A 22,455-nucleotide genomic window follows, 5' to 3' on the forward strand; every position below is an offset into this window, starting at 1 on the left:
GGGGTAATTTTGTAAAGGGGTATTTTCGGAATTTACAATTTTTAAGAACTTACTTCCTTACTTGGTTGGGGTATTTTCGTCATTTTCTCTTTATAAGTACTTTACCTCCTTTACTCGGCAGTACATCCCATTTCTTTGTACATGTTCTTGTTTGCATTTTGAAGTTAGTAGCTCTCGGAAATAACGAAGCAAAAATGGTGAAATGCTCATGTGGATGTTTGGCCATAATCAGAATGTCTTCCACAACATCAGACCCTAGAAGACCATTATATGCTTGCCCCACTAAGGTTTGGTTGACTTTCTTTATCAGGTCACTGTAGCCCTAATTTATTTGTTTTTATCTTTGCATTCTACACTTCTAACTTCTAAATTGATTTTGTTAGGGACCTCGTAATGGTTTTATTTGTTGGTAGAAGAAGCAGACACTAAGAATATGAGTGCTGAAGTAGTTATGATTGCAGGATATGCTAGGTCAAAAAACAAGCTTGAATCAAAGATTTGGAAAACTGAAGATGTCTTTAGTTCTAAGTTTGATTATTTTCTTTGGCATAATTGTGTACAAGTTGTAATTCGTATGTAGGAGTTTTTTATGTCCTTGTCAGGGAAATTGTTATGTTTATTTACATTATCCTTGTAATGACTTTCAATCACTAATGTCAATAATAGACACCAATGCCATGTTCACCTAGAGTAAATGGGACCATATATATCTAGCACTAATGTAAATAATGGACCCCAATACCATGCATGTCCATAAACACAACACACCATCATAAGGACATTGAAACACTTAATCCAACATAACACCACAGTGAGTACATAACATCAAACTGAAACACTTAATCCCACATTGTTTAGCATGACCAAAGTGAGTACAAAACATCAAATTAAAACACTTAACCTGAAATTAGTTGTCATAAACACATTGCCTACATAACGACATTGACCACACTTAACCTATTCTAGTTCCATTGGCTTGTCAATAGTGTTTCCTTCCACATTTTTACCCTCAACCCATGTACCAAGTTTTTTCTTCAAAATTCTTTCTGACTTCTTTCTTGTCTTGATAATTACCTTTTTACTCCTCCCTCCTATATCATCTTTACCATCCTTTGTCTTCCTACCATTGCTTCTTTCCCCAACATTACCATTACTTCCCTTTTTACCCCTCCCCCCTTTATCATTTATAACATCATTTTCCTTCTTACCATTGCTTCCTTCCCTAACTTTTACATTATTTCTCTTATTACCCCTCCCCCATTTATCATTTATAACATCATTTGCCTTCTTACCACTGCTTCCTTCCCTAACTTTTACATTATTGCCCTTATTACCCGTCCCCCTTTATCATCTATAACATTATTTGCCTTCTTACCACTGCTTCCTTCCCCAACTTTTCCATTAATGCCCTTATTACCCCTCGCTCCTTCCTCCTCTGTCATACCTTTTGCCTTCTTAGCACTGCTTCCCTCCCCATCAATAACACCTGATATGTTCCTTTTCCTTACCTTTAGTTTTGTTGGCTTTTCAGATTTAGAACATGTAACCTTGTTATGTCCTGCTTGTTTGCATACACTACACATAATCTTTTTCCCAACCTTTGACATAGTATGTCTAGCACGCCTTTCACTTGAATCCTTTCTTCTATTAACTTTAGGTCTACCTGGCATTTTTCTTTTCAATGGTGGCAAAGGTGGAATGAATTCAATAGGTGGCCACATGTTGCTACCATTCATCCCATGCATAGGATACTTGTAGGTCTTCTTATAAATTGCTCCATAGTACATTGGATCCACATAATTACCAACATCACTGTTAAGGTATGAGATTGTTGCAAATAAATGCACACATCCATACCCATTTAGTTGCCACACTCTACATGAACAAGTCTTGTTATCTACATCCACAACGTAAGACTCTGCCAAATTCCTTGTTTCAAATTGGTTTAAACAGTAGGTAAAACCTGCCAATACCTGATGCAATGGTATAAAAGTTAGGGTGTATAGTGGAAAAACCAAATAAAGTATTAATAAAAAAGAAAAAACCTTTGAGCTCTTTTCAACTGATTCAATAGGATTGTAATGGTTGGGCATGGTTTATAATCAGGCCATGAACAACCTTTGATGGTGAGATTGAATTGCCACTCCATAACATACAACCTAATTTCTTCTAACATTGTGATTATTGGTTTTTTCCTTGCGTCTCTAATGACATTGTTGAAGCTTTCATATAATCCATTTTCAACTGCATCACACATCCTCCCCTCTCTAAAGAAAGCTCTACACCGTGATTTTGGGTTCTTGTCTATAAGGTAGTCAAATGTTGCAGGATTTAGTACTTGTATTTCCTTCATTGCTTCATTGAATAAAGGTTCAATTGATGCTTTGCAAGCTTTCCAAAACATCCTCTCATAATGCACACCACTGAACCTTTTCCTAAAGTTGGCAACAATATGCCTTGCACACTGTCTGTGTTCAGCATTAGGCATTACTTCCTTCACAGCCTCCAATAGCCCTATACAATTTAAATTCATATGTTAAAAAAATAGAAATTTATTAAAAATATAATAAGTGATTTACCTTATGTTGATCTGACATCAGGGTGATACCACTACCATCATCAACTTCTAGATCATCTTGAAGATTCTCCAAAAACCATTTCCAATTTTCTTTATTTTCCACACACACAACTGCCCATGCTATTGGGAAAATATGATTGTTAGCATCTCTTCCTATGGCACATCTCAATTCTCCACTACATAATCCCTTTAAGAAACAACCATCCATGTTTATTACTCTTCTACAACATCCTTTCCAACCTTGTTTCAGCCCCTCAAAGCATATGTAAAACTTACTAAAATATGTCTTCCCATCAGGCATACTGTTGACATCCAATTTGACAGTTGATCTTGGATTGGATCTTCTTATCTCTTCACCATATGCCCAAAGCTTGGCATAATGCTCAACTAGTGTACCTTCAATAATCTCAATTGCATATTTCTTTGCTCTTTTACACTGTCTTATACTCACATCAATTCCAAATTTTTGTTTTACTTCTTCCTTTAGTAGCCTACCACTCATTTTTTGTTTTTGTAAAAATTTGGATGTGAAATGGATACCAATCCATGCATAGCTTACAATTGACCCCATTTTAAAATTTCTAGCACAATTATGGTCATCTATAAGAGACTTAATCTGAAAAGATTTTTCCTCACTCATCCATGAAGCCCACAATTTAAACTTGCATTGCCCTGAACAACATTTAACTAAAAGCCTCCTACTATCATTTTTTTGTAGCACAATTGATATCCTTTAGCAACAACATAATTACGCAACATATGTTTTAATTGTTTAGGATTTTCAAATCTCATTCCTAACACAGGTTTTTGTTTTTTCCAATGAACATTTTCATTAAAAGCTGTTACCTCCTCATGAATTGGGTCGTGTTCATCCATCTGATCAAATGGATCTTCATGAGATGGGTCCTCTTGAGGTGGAGTGTCTGGAGTTGGCTACTCCTTGGGGCAGAGCTTGTTCAAAAATACATCATTCAAGGTCTTGTTCATGGGGATGCAATCTCCATCTTCAATGTTATCGTCCAAATCACCTTGCACTTGTACTTCATCTAGGTCAATGCCTCCTTGTGTCTCAACATGCAACTCTTCTACTACTTCATCTACACCAGAAAACTTGTCCTCGGGGGTGCATACTTCAACCATCTCATCAACAATCCATTGATGAACATGAAAACCAACATGATCCATGTACACAGAAATTACACAACCAGAATCATACCCTACTTCGATAAACTCCTGGTAGTCTTTCTCAATTGCTATTATCCTCAGTCCTCCAGGGAACTCAATATCGGGCATGCAAAAGTATACATCAACACATGTCTCGTTTGCGAATCTCTGAATGAACACTAGAAATTCATTTGTGTCCATTCCAGCAAAATCCACATCCTCAAACCTTTGCACCACTCCATCTGAGTAACTGATCACTGGATACCTCGTAAACAAAGCAGCAAAATGAAGATCTATCTTCATGTAGACGGCCATAGAAAAAATCTAGGTTTGATTTTTAGATGAACAATAGAAGAAAAAGAAGATATTGGTAGATGAAACCGATTAAAGAAGAAAATTTCTTTGAGAGGAAGGGTTGTGTCATTTATCGATACACTAACACGTGGCATATGATTTAGTTTAATGACCTGGCTTTCTTTTAATGACATGTACAAGAAATAATGCTGATTGGGATTGGGGTCACCGGGTGACCCCTTCACTTTATAAAAAATGGCCTAATTAGCCGGTTAAATGTTAGTTTATACCCTTCTAAAGCCAAAAAAAATAAGGGACCTTTTAAACAAAAACTTGTAAGTTGGTGGGGCTACAGTGACATTTTCCCATTCTAAGAAAGGGCTTTTGTGCTTAAGCCAAGATCTGAAGTTGCAACTCCAGATCTGGACTCCCTTTGGACGTTAGATGCATAAAGTTATCAGTTGTGCCTAGCATGAGCCTCCTCTCAAGTGTGTGACTCCATTCCAAGCTTAGAATTGCTATGTTAGAGCTTAAAAGCCTTGCATGCATGTAAATTTTGCAACTTTACGTGAAAGGCATGCCTTAGAATCCTAGATCTGTAATTTGGAAGCTTTGCATGGCTCAAATGAGTATGTATGTCCTCAGATCTGTTAGGACTTGGCGAGTCGCAAGAGGTGACTCGGCAAGTCATATGAACATTAGCATGAACTCGCCAAGTTGGATGAACAACTCGGCGAGTCCGATGAATTCCGCTTTAGACTCGACGAGTTGGATAAACAACTTGGCGAGCAGGATGAAGTTTGTCGTAAACTCGACGAGTTGAAGGAACAACTCGGCGAGTAGATTATACCCCGAGAAACTCGGTGAGTCACTAGTTGCACTCGGCGAGTTAGGGTCAACATGGGCTGTTGACTTGAACTTATCTGAAGTAGACCAGGGCGGACTTTGGGGGTAATGTTTGATTGTTGAATGTCGCTTATAGGAAGTTAAGTTGAAGCAGGTCATCTGGATTTTGGTTGCAAAGTGTCAGTTTAGCATTCGTGTCAAGTGAGTCTCCTCACCATACCTAGCGGTCTAAGGCACCAAGGCCGGCCCATTATGTGATTATGGTAAATGTGTTGCATGTTCTGTGTTTTGCTATGGTATGTGATTGCATGTTGTATGTGTTGGATTAGTGTCTAAGTCCATAACTATTTTGGTATGTACTTGATCCGATTATGAGCATGGTCCTTTTGGGTTGCCTTCACCATAGCAATATGTAGGATGATTTAAGGAGAGAAAGGTTTAAATATGATTTATTAATATATTATGAGAATAATATATTAAAGGAGAAATCATATTGTTTAATTAATATTAGTCAAGAATTAATTGATAATTAATTTTGTGGCTAAAAGAGATTAATTAAACTTAGGGGACTAAAGTTGTAATTATAAGATAATTATAATTGGGCTATGGATCACCTAATAATATATAGGTTGGACGAATTCTATGGGAAGCCCATTAGAAATCGTCCAAGGGATATGTTTAAGGAGTCCATGGGCTGCTTAGGGCCTAAGCAGTCAAATTAGGGTTTCCTAGTTGTAAACCCTAATAGTCTACATGTATATAAAGGGCCCCTATGCCCCAAAAACGTGGACAAGTCTTCCATTAGGGTTTCCAGCCGTTTTTGGGCAGCCTCTCCTCTTCTCCTCTTCATCCAAGTTGCATAAGGTGTTTGTGACTCCATTAGAGGTGCAGCATTTGAGGCACTAAGCTTTTGAAGCCAATTCAAGCAAGGATTTGATTGTTATTGCTATATAACAATCAAAGGTAATTCTATAAACCCTAATTCAGTTTATAATATGTTAGATCTAAGTTTGTTAGTCTTGGATTCAAAGCATGTACAATAGAGAAACCTAGATCCAAGCATTAGGGTTTGTATGAGCACATAGGATTGTTCTTATGCATAAAACCCATCAGTGGTATCAGAGCCTTGATTGGTTTCAGTTGTATGTGATGCTTAACTGCTTTATTTGCTGGAAAATCGTTTTTTGGCCTCTGCCCGACCTGGCTCGGCGAGTCAGTGGAGAACTCGGCGAGTCTGTCCCTGACTCGGCGAGTCCAGGGGTCAGACAGAGGGAATTCCGGGTTTTTGCTGCTGTTTTGACTTGGATTTGATACCTAATTTGTTTTTTGAAGTTAAAATCCGATTTTTATCTTAAATTAGTGAATATCCTTGCCAAAACAATAGACAATTTCAAATCTTTTAAATATTAGTTGTTTATGTGATAAATATGGATTATTTAAAGTTATTTGGTAATTATCTAATGACTAAAATAAGATTAGGTCAAATATAGATAATCAATAAATTAATTATTTAACTTATATTATTTGTTATTTGATCCTTGTGATGTGAAAAAGTTTCAATTGCACCCTTTAGGTTTTATAGTTTAAATTTGAACATGAAAGTTTCGTTTATGAAATTTAAATAAGTTAAACCCTAATGTTTTGAAATGTTTCAAAAACTTGCCCTCAAGTTTTGGAATTTTAAATTTGATTAAAAGTTTAATTTTGAAATGTTAAATTCTAAAACCCTAGTAATTTGAAAAGTTCAAATCACACCCTTATGATTTATTAATTAATTAAAGTGTATAATTAAAAGTGATTTCATAAACCCATTAAGTTTTGGTTTACATTTAATTAAATTAAAAGTATAATTTTACTAAATTAAACCACCTAGTATTTTAAAAGTGTAAAATACACCCTATACTATATATAACATTAAAAGTCTAATATTATATATATGTATGAGTAAACAGTCAGTCTTACCGTTAGTAGGCCTCATTCACGAAGCTGGTCTATAAGGGGTGTTTAAGGAAATTGCCTATATAATGGCGATTGAATGGGTATCCACTCTTACCCACCGCACTCTTGACTAGTGGAGGGTCGTTAGCCGAACGGGTAGGATAGGACAGAAACCTTCCATTATAAGTATAATGAAGTACAAAGTAACTAAATGCTTTTTCAAATTCCCAAATCATAGTTACTTTAGGCAAAATGTGATATTGTATGCTAACCCATGGAATTACACTTCGTACCCTTGTCAAACGTTAGTGGAGCGTGTGTGGTTAACCGGCACACTAATTTGGGGATGACATTGGTGGCGAAGGGTGGCTCGATGCTTATCATAGATCAATGGAGCGTGTGTGGCTAACCGGCACATTGATTAGGTGATAGTAGCATTGGGTGCACCACGTGATTCGTATGGTTATTCACACCTTGTTTGTGATCCTCGGCATCCCAGTCACAAATAGTAGGGCATAATCGAGATTAAACATGCCATTGAAAAGTTCAATGAATCTCAAAAGATCTAGGAGTTTCAATTCATTTAAAACTTAAACTTCCTTTTCGTTTTTCATGGTGGAAATTGGTAAATCCTCATTTACCTACCTTCAGATATTCTGCAACTAGATTACGGCATCCCTCTTCTAGGTTGTAGAGTATTGTGTTGGATCCTAGCTTGATGTTTCATTTGGGTGTTACATCAAGAATTCTAATCAACATAACTTGAATTTTCTCCCGTTTTGTAGATGTCTACATCTTACAATGGTCTTCCAAAATCCTTTGGAACAAGCTTTCCAAATGAAGATGACGTTCCGAGATATGATCAAGGAAATGAGAGTCATGCTTCACTTCCTCCACCTCCTCCAATTGTTCTCCCTGACCTACAAGTTCAAAGGCTTGAAAAGTTCAAGCTCACTCAAGCCCTTTTGGCGAGTAAACACGAAGATGGGAAACCTGTGTGTGCACACGTCTTAGAGATGAAGTCACACATTGATAGGTTAAGCATGTTGGGTGTCGAGATTTCAAGTGAGTTGGCTGTTGACTGGGTTCTTCAGTCACTTTCTGAATCATATAGTGAGTTTTTTAGAGAGTACTATATGATGGACCACGACGTGACCCTAATTGATCTCACCTATTTGCTTATAGCTGCAGAATCAGCAATGATTTGGCGTGCTGGTCAAGCAAATTTGTCTAGTGAATCAAACTCCCAAACTTCAATGGACACTGGCAACATTGGAAGTCCAGAAAGAACTAAGCCTGTGATTATCCGATGTGCTGTGCCAAAGGAGTCCATTTGCTTTTATTGCCAAGAGAAGGGGCATTGGAGACGAAGCTGCCCTAACTACCTGAGAGATCTAAGAGATGGGAGAGTCAAGACGTATGGCTCTACTTTAGGTTAAGTCCATTATCTAACTCTTTTAAGTTCCTATTCTAGATTCTTAATACATGATGTGATAAGATTGCATTTTGATGTTTTGTAGGATCGAAGAAAAGATAGGAAGCTTGAGAAAAGAAGTGAGCTGAATCTAATCATGAAGAAATGGATTTCGATTGCATTACTTGAAGAATGGATTCTTGAGCTACTACTTGGAGTTAGAATAGATTGTTAAGAAATACGTAATAACATAGTTTTCAATTGAATTGCATTGTAAGGAAAAAAAAATTTCCGCAATAAAATGAATTTTGGTTTTTATCTTATTTGTTTATCCTTGCAATGAAATATATGAAAAATTGATGTTTGTGTACTTCTATTATTAGCAAAATGGATTTGATTCTTAATTATGTTATTTGTGGAAATGTCAAAAAATTTACCAAATAGGGAGAGTTTCTCATCGCCCAAGTTTCAAGTGGACAGAAACTTGGAATCATGCAATGTGTATTGTATGATGAATGAAAAACTTTCACATTTGGGAAACTTAGACTAATTCTTTGGCAAAGTGTCAATTGAAGGACTAGGAGATCGAGTACACTAGGTCGTACGTTGATCAAGTCTACCACAAGAGTGACAAAGATATTTGTCATGATTTACTAAAGTTTAGTAAATATGGTTATACTTATAAGATTGAGTATAATTCTGAGTTAACTGAAATAGTTTCAATCAATAGCAGAACAATAAGAAGAATCAAGAAGGCAGAAAGATAAAAGTTTCTCCATCCTAAGAAGAAGGGAGAGTACCTTTTATTGTGTTTTATGATAAGTCTTAATGATTAAGAACCATGTCTCAATTGATCCTCTAAGTGAGTCTTAGTGCAATTGCATGTCTAAGAAGAGGAATCAAGAATTGTAGAAATGGTTAAATCAATAAGTTAATCATACTTCGTTCCAATATCAAGTCTTAAAGTCAAGATTGTGACATTGAGTGAAAAGTCTTAAGTAGGTTTATAACACTCATCAAATGTGAAATTTGGAAAAAGTTTTCTTATTCTTGCACATTTGAAATTGGTAAGTTGTGCTGTCTTGGATAAGACAAAGACCAACTAGGACCAATTGTGTGAAGTGTTTTGTCTTGATAAGAACTACACTAACTCTTGAATATTTGCTTTGTCAAGAAATGTTTCTTGACAAGAGAATCTTATATGTCAAGGAGTCAGTGGGAGTCTTAATGGTCTTGAAAAGTTTCAAGAACAAATCAAGAATAAACCTTATCGATCATCACTAGCACACGACTTGAGGTTTACAACCTGTCGCACTGATATTATCTTGTTTTCTGTGCCATTCCAATTAAGTTAATTGCGTATGTGAGTTCTATGAGTTCTCATTTGAATGCATACTAGAGCCTTAGTCGATGGAATGTACATTGATGTGTAAGGACAAGTTACTAAGCTACTTGGAAGACATGGTGGGCACTCTTGTTACCATAGGGCAAGAAATCAAGATTAACAAAGTTCAGTCCATATGAGTTTGGATTTGTCGCAAACCTTGGTTTTGGCAAATTCACATGGATAGGAGCTCATACACCATAAAATCTAAGTGTCATAAGATTCCCTCCTTCATGAAAATGACTGTGAGGAAATACTTTCACTAAGAGAGGTTTTAAGAAGATAGCGATTGTGAAAATTGTATTCTCACATTCGATTATGGTTACGGCATCCCTTTCCATAGTTCGAATTGTGAGATTTGGCAATTAGTTTGAACATTTGGAACTTAGTAACATAAATTCCAAATTGTTTAAACACACATATGAGCTATCTTAGGCAAAGGTGTAGGCTTATCGAAGCATCTGGTATTAGAAATATGAATTTCAGAAATTCAATTGGCATTGTTTTCTGGAAGTTCATTTGTTTTCTGAATACATGTCAAAGCTAGTAGGAGCATAAATGTTATGTTTATATGATAATCATCAGGATAGTGGGAGCATAAATGTTATGCTTGTATGATTATTATGGCGAGTATTGCAAGTTAGCAATATTAATTATAGAAAAACAAAGGTTCCATTTGCAGAGTTGCATGGGTTGAAAAGTTGTTTTGCTATAATTAAGGGAGAGAATATTATACTTCGTTTTAAATCTAAAGCTTAGATTGAGAAATTTTAATATTTTCAGTCAAAGGATACGTTTTGTGTTCTTAAAATTCGATTATGATTACGACATCCCTCTTCATAGTTCGAATTGTGAGAACATGACACATAAAATATTATGGCAAAAGATTGGTAAAATATCTTTATGTAAGACATTATGCATCGTGCCCCATATGCTTCGGGTATAGGATCGATTGCAAATGCTATAATATTTTACCATTCTAAAACTTTCCAAATGTCTAGCGCATTAAGAGGGAAAAAGGACTAGAATTGGTTTTGACTAAAATAATTGAACAACTATCAAAGGACGATCCAAAGTTCGCTGAGGATTGGTCGCTTGTGAGTAGTTGGAAGTATGGTATTGGATGGACCATATCGACATTATTATGAATAGATAAGATTCTATTAAGAATGAGTTATCATATGGCAAATGTGGAAACGTTTCCACATTGGGAGTTGGATATTGAGAGTCTATGCCTAGATTAGAAACTTTTATGCAAGAAGGATATTCAAAGGAATGTACCTTGAATGTGAGACTTCACGTCTATGGAATTGTCTAGTAACAATTTCAAAGAAAGTACTTTGTAATTTCGTTGGCCAAGTCTTGGTGACTTTTGTGCTATGACTTTACGAAAGGATCGTTGCGTAAAATGTTAAAATCTAGCATTTTCTAATAGTAGCAAAGAACCTTGTGTTCTTACACTAATGATAAGGATTGGGAAATTGTGAAATGAGCATCATTAAAAAAAAAGGTTTTTCAATTGATCTATTTCACAAAGTAAGGACCATAGGAAACATAGTGTGCATGCTTTGTGTATGGGATAGCTATTGTTGTAATTCGAGTAATAAGTTGATTTTCTGAAACAGTAAACAATAATAAAGAGTAATCAATATGGTGGTTAAATAGAAGTGTTTTATTTACTCTCACAAGTTTGAGGCCATATAGGAGTAAGTATTATTGTTATGTTTCAATTTGCATGTTTTGACTTCCAGAATAACTAGGTTGTTCAAACATCCACAGTCAGTCATACGTTGGGAGTAAGTATGAAGGAAGACTGTCATGAATCTGTCTGTAGATTGCCCGAAGTGTTTAGACATAGCACAAGTTTGCTGCAGAGTTCATGAGTGCTTTGATAAGATTAAAGTATTGGATTAAACCCACGCTCACTTGGATCACTTCATGGTTTTATCACAAGTGATTAGTGAGACGATAATATTGTATATTCTTGAAACCGAGACGTGTGAGTTGTTATTTGTTGGTCGGTTACACATTGATAATAAGTAAACGCACCAGTAACTTGGTGTTATAAAACTTATTGTTGTGTGTGACTCGATCAATAAATGCAAGCGAGCATTTGAGTCGAAGTTTATCCATTCCTTTTACCCAAAGTAGGATAAAAGCGATATCATTGGGCCTCTTGATGATTTAGTGATGACACCTAAGCGCTTGGCCAAGCCGAGACTAAGTTGATGTGTTCAATTGTAGTCTGTTGTCAGTCGTCATAAATCGGAAGTCGGGAAATAGTATAGAGAGAATGATTGAAATTCATGTCTTATGTCTATACGATATCTTGAGAATGGAGGAATATATAATCCCTTATCTAGAGGACACGCTATCTGATAAGATCAGAGTTGACAGCGGCTTTTGAAAGCTACGATTGCTGATCAGGTTCTGAAGTCGTACGGAAAATAGTTATTAGACTTATCCAAGTGGGAGATTGTTGGATTAGTGTCTAAGTCCATAACTATTTTGGTATGTACTTGATCCGATTATGAGCATGGTCCTTTTGGGTTGCCTTCACCATAGCAATATGTAGGATGATTTAAGGAGAGAAAGGTTTAAATATGATTTATTGATATATTATGAGAATAATATATTAAAGGAGAAATCATATTGTTTAATTAATATTAGTCAAGAATTAATTGATAATTAATTTTGTGGCTAAAAGAGATTAATTAAACTTAGGGGACTAAAGTTGTAATTATAAGATAATTATAATTGGGCTATGGATCACCTAATAATATATAGGTTGGACGAATTCTATGGGAAGCCCATTAGAAATCGTCCAAGGGATATGTTTAAGGAGTCCATGGGCTGCTTAGGGCCTAAGCAGTCAAATTAGGGTTTCCTAGTTGTAAACCCTAATAGCCTACATGTATATAAAGGGCCCCTATGCCCCAAAAACGTGGACAAGTCTTCCATTAGGGTTTCCAGCCGTTTTTGGGCAGCCTCTCCTCTTCTCCTCTTCATCCAAGTTGCATAAGGTGTTTGTGACTCCATTAGAGGTGCAGCATTTGAGGCACTAAGCTTTTGAAGCCAATTCAAGCAAGGATTTGATTGTTATTGCTATATAACAATCAAAGGTAATTCTATAAACCCTAATTCAGTTTATAATATGTTAGATCTAAGTTTGTTAGTCTTGGATTCAAAGCATGTACAATAGAGAAACCTAGATCCAAGCATTAGCGTTTGTATGAGCACATAGGATTGTTCTTATGCATAAAACCCATCAGTATGAAGACCCCAGGGAAAGCTCATGGCATTGGATGTAAGAACAAGAGGGGTAGCCATGGCAGTCCATGTGGGGTAGCCCATGGCATTAGATGTAAGACAATGTGGAGGAGCCCATGGCAGTCCTAGGTAAGGACCATGTAGGGTAGCCCATGGCACCGTTACAGGTTTATGTATGCATGGCTTATGTGATATGTGTGTAGCTTTATTAGCTAACAGGATGTGTGATATGTGGATTGTGTGTGTGGTATGCTCCGGGAAACTCACTAAGCATTTCGCTTACAGGTTGTTGATTGTTTCAGGTACTTCGGAGCCTAAGGGCAAGGGCAAGGCGTGATGACGTGGCGTGTACTCTACCTCTCTTTTGGATGTTTGGGACTCTCTGATGTTTTCAAAAAGGACAATAATGATGTAATAATTGTGAATTGGAAACAAATGTTTTGGAAATCTATGAAATATGTATTTAGTCTGATTAATTAAAACAAAAAATTTCCTTGTAAAAATTTGGGTTGTTACAAATAATGATTATAATTTGGTTAATAAGGTTAATAAGTATCAAACCTAAAGTGTAATCACAAATAAACTAAATTTTAATATTAAAATAATATTTTAACTTCTACTTATAAAGTTATATTTTTAACTTTTAACATATTATACTTAATTTATTAGATTTAATATGTTGTTGTATGTAAACCATTATCAATTTAAATCTACAACTTTTGAACAGTTTGGACAAAATACTTAAATTGTTAATTTAAATATAACATTACATGGTCAACTTCAATATAAATTTCAGTTCCACTTAAAAAACTCAAAGAATATTTTGTGAATAGTTAAAAGTGATAAATTTTAGTGTTAAATGCAAAAACTAAATTATAATATCAATTTAACTAAAATATTTCCAAAAGATATTTTTATAATCGTTACAAGTTTTCAAATAAGTAGCTTAAAACAACTTACAATAACAATAGTTAAAAATAACTCTATATAAATGATTATATTTTCAACTTTAAAATGAAAAAAAAAATTGTTTGATGTTTTAAATAATTACAATGATAAAAATTAAAATGTTAAGCAGATAAGTTTTAAAAAATTAATCAACAATGACAACAACTATAAATAACATTATTTTGTTCATGAGTAACTCGTATGAAGAGATCATTCAAAATATTAAGATTATGTAGTTTTAGTAGATGTATATATAATAATATAATTCAAAATAAACAAAATATTATATCAACTTAGTATACGAATTATTATATCAAATTTAACAATAATATTATTGTTGTATTTAAAAAAAACATATATTTGTAAATATTTCAACTATATAGGCTTATGCACAATGCGCAAACATTTGTCTAGTAAAATATAAGTTTGCACCATTTAATGTGTAGATAGAAAAAATACACGGTTAGAGAAATCAAATTTAATTTTTTTTTAACAACATCAAACTTTTATAACAAGAACAAAAGCTAACAAGAGGCTCACAAAATATAAAATTAAGGTATGATTGGATTTTCCAACCACAAAATCTACGAATCCTACCCTTAGAGTTTCGAAAAGAAAACCAAGGAAATGAATGCTCGACAATATTTTCAAAAATTAGTAAATGTTGGGATAAGACAACATTCATATATGTCCAAACACCATCTTAAAAATAAAATTCATAGTTACCATATTTTAAGTATAAAACCAACAATTTGTTCTTACAAAACACAAAATACAATTAAAAAAAAAATGTTTGGCATGACTTGATTCGATAAGCACTATTCGCAAAAATAAAGATAAAAAATAAGATATTGTGTCTTACCGGTTAACCAAACAAAAAATAATATCGAATGTCTTTATTTACCCTGGCTAATATATATATATATATATATATATATATATATATATATATATATATATATATATATATATATATATATATATATATATATATATAGTCAAGTTATTTTGAATCTCTTTTATTTCTTTTGTGAGAAACGATTCTTGATTTGGAACTTAAAATATTGTAACTATGGATTTTTAAAATTTAAGATGGTGCTTTTTATTTTATATTTAAAAAAATTGTTGGCTTTTGTAAGAAGCTTTTGTTGGTTAAGATTCATAAAATTAAAGCTTGCAATAGGTCGATCTGGTTGAATTTGGGTTCAAACCATTTATTAATTGGATCGAAGATTTCAACCAAATACAACCTTTTTATTTAAATGAGTTGATATTTTCAATTCAATCCAACCTTTTAGATAAATGGTTTGTCATCAAATGACCTGTTTATATAGTTTTAACCCAACCTATTAAATAAATAAGATAAACTTGGGTCAATCCATTAAAAATAAAAAAATAAAAATAAATTAAATAAAATTTACACCATTTAAATTATTTCCAAACTTAAATAAAATTTTAAAGTACAACAAAGACACATTCCCAATTCACAAATATAAATAAATATTCAAATAACTTTAAAAATGTTTAATTTCAAAATGATATTGGTGACTGATTAGTGTAGTCAATGTAAAAAAATAAAAAAAAATAAATAAAAAAAGATAACAAGTAGGACTACATCCTTTTAAAAATAAATAATAATACAATATTATATTTTCTAAGTTAATACTTAGAATAATATATTATAATATTTAAAAATTATTATTAAATTAATATATATATTTAAGTTAAATGAGTTGATGAGTTGAAAATAAATTGATAATTTTTACACCACCCAACATATTTAATTAATGGTTTAGATGGATTGGCTAATTTAAATTAAACCACTTGAATAATTCAACCTACTAATTTTGGGTTGGGTTTGTAGTTGGGTTGATTTTTATGGGCTCTACATAAAATTATTGGTTATAATGGTCTTTGTAAAATAAATTAATAAACCTTAATAACAGAAACTCAAAAAGAAAAAAAAAAAAAAAAAAAAAAAGAATTCAGGGAATAAGAAAAACAATAAAGAATTCAGTGAATAAGAAAAAAAAAACATACATTTTTTGTTCGTATAAACGTGTGAAAGAAGAATATGAAAGGATAGACCATTTTTTTCTTATACTAAATCGCTAAGAAATCCTAAAATATATCTAGATACTTTTCAAAAACATTTATTTGGTTAAAACTCAATAATTCACAAAACCAAGTGGGTATTTCCCACCAAGTCTTTTAATACTCTCGGATATTATACGACGAATTCCAAGTCTTTAAATATTGTAAAATAATAGAAAAGGAAAGAAATATAATTTTGAAATTGGTATGAATATATAAAGTCCATATATAAATGAAGGGACGCGCAGGAGAGGATTCATACATTTATTCGGAAAAGGTAAGTAGTATTATATACATTCATACAAATTAGTATTATATACTATCGTTTCTTATCGTTTCTTATCTGTAAATTTTATTAGACTTGTCTCATGTTGTAATCTTTAATATATACTTTTTAAGTCAATTTGCTTGCTAAAAAAATACAGAATTTACTTGGCTCATACGAATGACATATATATGTACGAAATCATATAAAATACATGACTTATTTTCTTAGTTTGTGGATAATTTATTCTGAAACAAAAGGAGTCGGCTCAAAATTTGAATCCAAAAGGATTCGACTTTAATGTGTTCTTGGTCGTGTTTCTAATTAATGTAAATGCAGGAAAATAAGACTATAAGAGATACACACGAACACGAGTGATCAACCACGATCAACCACAAAATAAACGGTTAGTCTTCAACTCAAATATAGTAATAAGATTTTATGCTAAATTCTCTCTTTCTCTCTATCTCACATACACATGTAATCATTAATCAATGTTTTAAACCAAAATATTAAGTTGACCCCGTATATAGATTCAGTAATGGGTCAATTTCCGCGTCAACCCGGTTTTCATAACACACTGCTTAATAAGCTCAATCGCTGGTAAAAAACAAATCAACAAAAAACATTTTGTGTGCTGCGAGCATATATATTCAGTGAATAATTAAGAATCTAAAGAAACATAAAATATTTAAAATTAGAATCTAATAAGGGGCTAAAAATAAAATATGATTAAAGATGAAGAGGTTAGATGTGTAAAACATTATAGATATTTGACCACTCAGTATAAATCACCCAGTAGCAAACAAGAAGTTTGAAATCACCACCTAATCAAATGAGAATCTTGTAAAATGAAGACAACTTTCAACAATATGTATTCAGTAAACCAAAACAAGGCATAAATCAAAGACGAAAATACAAAATCGAAGCTGAGATGGATTTCAAAATTTGAATATGAGATGGAATCGCCGACTGGAGGAGTGGACGGAGGAGGAGGAGTCGCCGTATGGTGTGGCCAGAGGTGGAGTCGCCGGCTGGAACTGTGGCCCAAGATGGAGGTGCAGGCGGCTAAGGCAGCCGATGGTTAGTGTAGTTTTCTTTCGACGTTGTTTCTGCGTCCGTTCAACAATAGAAGTAGGGCACAATAGGTTTTTCTTTTTGTTGATTGCTAAACACATGTATTTACCCTTGTTTGGTAAATAAGTTTAAAACGATACTTGTATGGGAAATATTAAAAAAAAAAAAAAAAAAAAAAAACACTTAGGGTGCGTTTAGTTGCGGAAAAATGGGCCGTTTTCGGAAAAATTTTCCAAGAAAAATGAAAATTTTGAAAACGCGTTTAGTTCGTCTATTTTTCATTTTCCGTTTTCTAAGATTACAAAGAAGTTTGAAATTTTTTGAAAACTGATAATCATTGTTTTCCACATTTTTCTAATTCCAAAATTTTTCTAAAATATAAACGCACATCCACTCCCACCCCATCCACCTCTACTTACCCCCACCTTAACACCCCCTACCCCCCCCCCCCCCACACACACACATACATACTCACCCTCACACACACCCACCCGCACACACACACACACACACCAATCCACAAACACACACACATACATACCCACCCACCAACACACACACCCACCCGCACACACACACACACACACACCAACCAACAAACACACACACCCACCCACAAACACACACACACACATACATACCCACCCACCCAGAAACATACACACATATATACATACCCACCAACCCACCCACACACACATAAACACACTCACACATATACCCACCCACACCCCCACAAACACACACCCACACACACACACAAACCCACACTTACCCCCACCCCCACCCTCACAGATACACACCCACAAACACACAAACCCACACCTACCCCCACAAACACACACATACATACACAAACACACACTCACATCCCCATCCACCCAACACAACCACTATAATCACCAACCTACCATCACCATCACCACCACCACCACTAACCCGTCACTAGCACCACCACCATAGCTGCCGCCACCATCACCACCAATGACACAATTGTCGCCGTCACCACCATCGCCTGTCATCACCACCACCGCCACCGACCCGCTACCGTCACCGCCCCCCACCCACACCCTACCACCGCTACCGTTTTCAAAAAATGAAAACTGATAGAAAAATACACATCTAAACACGTTTTCTAATTTTTTAAAACTGAAAATGAAAAATGAATAAGTTTAACTAAACGCGTTTTCTAAATTTTTCAATGAAAAATGAAAACGGAAAACAAAAATCGAAAAGGGAAAACAAAAAACGAAAAATGAAAATTGTTTTTCCGTAACTAAACGCAACCTTATTTGGTCAAAAACTAAAACTCCAATGATATTAAATAGTTATGAGTGGTTAATGAAATAGTAAAAAACTATAAAATAAGTGAAATTTTGTATGGATATCGCAAGTGAAATGTTTTTCCCGAAACTTAAATAACTAAAAACGAAACTTAAGATGAATCTTTGTAACATTGCCAACAACTAAATTTTTTTGATGTAATTGTTTTTGTTTTTTTGTTTTGTTTTGTTTTTATTTTTGGGATGGAAAGTGTTTATTTTGGGTAAATACAAATAGTTTGGAAGTTACATGAATATAAAGATTGAAAATCAAAAATGAATAATGGTCACTTGTTTCATGAATATTGCAGGTTTGACTTTAAAGTATAATGGCTGGATATGGTATTGCACCTGCAATTGGTATTGATCTTGGTACAACATATTGTTGTGTGGGTGTTTGGCTAAATGACCGGGTTGAGATCATACCCAATGATCAAGGGAATAGGACTATGCCATCTTGTGTATCATTCACCGATGTAGGACGTGTAATAGGTGAAGGTGCTAAGAACAAGTTGGGTTCACACCCTTTCTCCACGATTTACGGTTTGTATTATATACCTTTAGCCTTTTAAAACACTTAGAGTGTGTTTAGTTGAGGAAAATTTTCTAGTTTTTTATGAAAATTTTCAAAACGCCTTCCGTTGATTCCGTTTTCAAAAGTTTTCCAAGAAAATGAAAATTTTCAGTTTTCCAAATTGTATGTAAATTAGAAAAATGATTTTTATAGTTATTCAAAGTTTTCTAAATTGCTAAGATGGAAAATGAAAACTCTATCGGCTCCAACAAAACACATTTTCTAAAATTTTCATTGAAAAACCGAAAATGAAAACTCAACTCATTTTTCTAAAAACATTTTCTTGGAAAATAAAAACAGTTTTCTACAACCAAAAGCACCTTTAGATTTTTTAGAAGAGTCGTTACTTTTCGTTGGCGATTACATACTTAGTTGATCTTCAGATGCGAAAAGAATGATTGGAAGAAGATTCAATGATCCCAAACTTCAACAAAACATGAAGTTATGGCCTTTTCAAGTTATTCAAGGGGCTAACAACATCCCAAAGATTGCACTCGAATACAAGGGTGAAAAGAGGGAGTTTTTCGCTGAAGAGATTTCATCCATGGTTCTTATCAAACTAAAAGAAACTGCAGAGGCATACCTTGGTGATACCGTGCTAGATGCCGTTATCACGGTGCCAGCTTATTTTGATGATTCCCAACGCCAAGCCACACAGGATGCTGGTTTTGTTGCAGGACTTAATGTTCTACAAATAATCAATGAACCTACCTCAGCTGCAATTGCTTATGGGCTAGACAAGAGTACGAACATAACTCGTGACACACATGTGCTCATATTTGATTTGGGTGGTGGTACGTTTGATGTCTCTCTTGTCACCATTGATAAAAAAGGTACTTTTAAAGTGAAAGCTGTTGCGGGTGACACTAACTTAGGTGGTCAGGACTTCGATAACTTAATGGTGAACCACTTCGTGAAGCAATTCAATGAAAAGCACAAAAAAGACATGAGTGGGAATACAAAAGCACTAGGGCGGTTGAAGGCAGCTTGTGAAAAATCAAAACGAGTTCTCTCTTCAGCCACGGAAACCATTATCGAAATTGATGCTTTGCATGAGGGTGTTGATTTTTCTATGAAAATTTCTCGTGCAAAGTTTGAACATCTAAATCAAGACTTCTTTACTAAATGCATAAAGATGGTAGAGAGTTGTTTACATGATGCGAATTTGAATAAGAAAGATGTAGATGAGGTGGTGCTTGTTGGTGGGTCAACTAGGATACCCAAGGTACAACATTTGTTGAAAGAGTTCTTCAATGGGAAAGAGCTTTGCAAGAAGATCGATGCAGATGAGGCTGTTGCACACGGGGCGTCTGTTCTTGCTGCAAAGTTGAGTGGCAATACAAGTCTACAAGTGAACAAATTGCATCTCATTGATGTCATCCCATTGTCACTTGGTGTAAACGTGCATGATGGCTCACTAAGTGTTATAGTTAAAAGAAATACCCCAAAACCGACGACCAAGGAAAGAGATTATGTCACGTCAGAGGATAACCAAACAGTTATAACTTTCAATGTCTATCAGGGTGAGAGATTTAGGTCTATAGATAATAATTGGTTGGGAAAATTTCAAGTCCCAGTCCCACGCGGACCAAAAGGCAAGTCAAAGGTAAAAGTGGTGTTCAACATAGATGTTAATGGCATTTTAAATTGCTCAGGTGAGGAAGTAACCACTGGCCTAAAAAAGAAGGTTAGAATTAGCCATGATAAGCAAAGGCTTTCAAAGGAAGACATCAAGAAGATGATAATTGATGCGCATAGGCATAAACTTGACGACGAGGAGTTCAAGGAGAAGACTGTTGCACGTACTAACTTGGAAGATTTCATTTATAGTGTGAAAAGCAAAATCAAAGGCATAAAAAAATCTGGCAAGACAAAGATCAAGAAGGAAGACATGGAAAAATTGGAAAAAGCCTTGGAGGCAGCTCACAAAATTGTTAATGGAAGGAAGCTTCTTGACGTTGATGAGTATGAGAAAGCATCAAATCAGCTAGCAAATTTAAGTGTTCGGATCCTTTCCCATGCCTAAGTGGAGAATTACTATAAGTTATGTGCTATGGTTTGTATTGTTTTCAATAATAGTTGGACATTGTTCGACATTGAGTGTTGAGATTTGAATTTGTATGTGTGAATACTCGTATGATTGTTGTCGATGTTTTTTCTATTTGTACTTTTAATTTTATATGAGTTAGTAAAGTTATTTCAACTTTTGTAAGATTGTCTGGTGTTAACTGAGAATAAGAAATTAATGATTGTAACTAAATGAAGTGAAACAATAGACTGCATAGTGATGAGTTCATTATTACTTCATCTAACACTACAATTAATTTACATAAATTATCTAAATACCAAACCACATTGGAAGTAGAGGTTGAAGTTGACGTCGACACCCATGATCTGGAGTGGAGATCAGAAGCGTGGTGAAGAACAACGAGAGAGACACAGGGGAGAGATGAGAGAATGAGTAGGATTGTGTGGTCATCGTTGACTTGATTTTATTGTAAGATTCAAACTTGTAATTGTGGGTAATTTGCGGTTTTTCATTGCATGAATTTTGGGTGGGCAAGAGGAAAACAGTGCGTGTTTATGGATTTCATCCAATTAAATAATGATCACGGATGTCCACCAATATTGGAGTTATAGTTCAACCGATGAATCAAGGTAAATATGACTTAATAAATTATACTTTATGCTTAAATTTTGTACTTTTCAAGTTAAAATTTATCTGGGTTTGTTTCAGATCTTGCCAAAACTAATGCCTCCTGAATATGAGCAAGTCTGCCAATCATGATCACTCTTATCAAATTTTGGAACCATGTCGTTGCTAATCTATAAGTAGTTTATGTTACATATAACGAATTTAATATTCATCTGTCTATGCAGCTTTTAATTGGATTTGTTGTATATCTTCGTTTTGGTGTTGTCCTTGCTTTTGATATTTTTTTGTGGGTTGATGGAACAGAGGCACACCAGGTGTTCGACATATTGTCCATGAGAATCAATTGGGTAGGGTGGCTCCTGTAGTTGTGATAGATGTATTAAATCCTTCTCTTAGAAGATTTTTCAAAATAGTTTAAGCAAGTACATAAACTTCACGTAAATATATAAATCATAATTAAATTAGTTTTCATGAACATATATCAGTTTTAAGATCTTGACAATTATATTAGTAAGATAAAATTACTTTCTAAAGGGCAGTCTGATTGTTCCAATATTCTACATTTATCTTTTTAAGCACTCGATGATGTTTGGATGTGCTTATGTTAAGTTGTAATAATCATAGTTTTTTT

At 34.3% G+C, this 22,455-nt stretch overlaps 2 protein-coding genes across 2 annotated transcripts; one reads left to right on the top strand and one right to left on the bottom strand.

The window, feature by feature from the left end:
- Nucleotides 1-957: 957 nt before the first annotated feature.
- LOC145061332 (uncharacterized) lies at nucleotides 958-3,080 on the bottom strand. The gene is made up of 4 exons (XM_079008769.1): nucleotides 2,609-3,080; nucleotides 2,046-2,514; nucleotides 1,335-1,929; nucleotides 958-1,242 (listed from the first exon to the last, which is right to left on the bottom strand). Exons 1-4 carry the CDS (start codon nucleotides 3,078-3,080, stop codon nucleotides 958-960), a joined length of 1,821 nt encoding a protein of 606 aa, XP_078864895.1.
- Nucleotides 3,081-16,108: 13,028 nt separating this feature from the next.
- LOC145098502 (heat shock cognate 70 kDa protein-like) lies at nucleotides 16,109-21,375 on the top strand. The gene is made up of 4 exons (XM_079036138.1): nucleotides 16,109-16,207; nucleotides 16,535-16,601; nucleotides 18,906-19,137; nucleotides 19,552-21,375. Exons 3-4 carry the CDS (start codon nucleotides 18,924-18,926, stop codon nucleotides 21,192-21,194), a joined length of 1,857 nt encoding a protein of 618 aa, XP_078892264.1. The 5' UTR covers nucleotides 16,109-16,207; nucleotides 16,535-16,601; nucleotides 18,906-18,923; the 3' UTR covers nucleotides 21,195-21,375.
- Nucleotides 21,376-22,455: the final 1,080 nt, after the last annotated feature.

Source organism: Lactuca serriola, chromosome 1, assembly GCF_051521515.1.
Source record: "Lactuca serriola cultivar US96UC23 chromosome 1, Lser_US96UC23_V15, whole genome shotgun sequence".
Classification (NCBI taxonomy): Eukaryota; Viridiplantae; Streptophyta; class Magnoliopsida; order Asterales; family Asteraceae; genus Lactuca; species Lactuca serriola.

What these genes read in the sequence shown, in the direction of transcription:
- LOC145061332 (XM_079008769.1), bottom strand. Translation starts at nt 3,080, where the DNA reads ATGAGTGGTAGGCTACTAAAGGAAGAAGTAAAACAAAAATTTGGAATT. An exon ending in CAGTTGAAAAGAGCTCAAAG is followed by an intron (nt 1,930 to 2,045) that starts GTTTTTTCTTTT and finishes ATTTGAAACAAG; the next exon opens with GAATTTGGCAGAGTCTTACG. An exon ending in TAGATGATAAAGGGGGACGG is followed by an intron (nt 1,243 to 1,334) that starts GTAATAAGGGCA and finishes AGGGGTAATAAG; the next exon opens with AGAAATAATGTAAAAGTTAG.
- LOC145098502 (XM_079036138.1), top strand. Translation starts at nt 18,924, where the DNA reads ATGGCTGGATATGGTATTGCACCTGCAATTGGTATTGATCTTGGTACA. An exon ending in CCCTTTCTCCACGATTTACG is followed by an intron (nt 19,138 to 19,551) that starts GTTTGTATTATA and finishes GTTGATCTTCAG; the next exon opens with ATGCGAAAAGAATGATTGGA.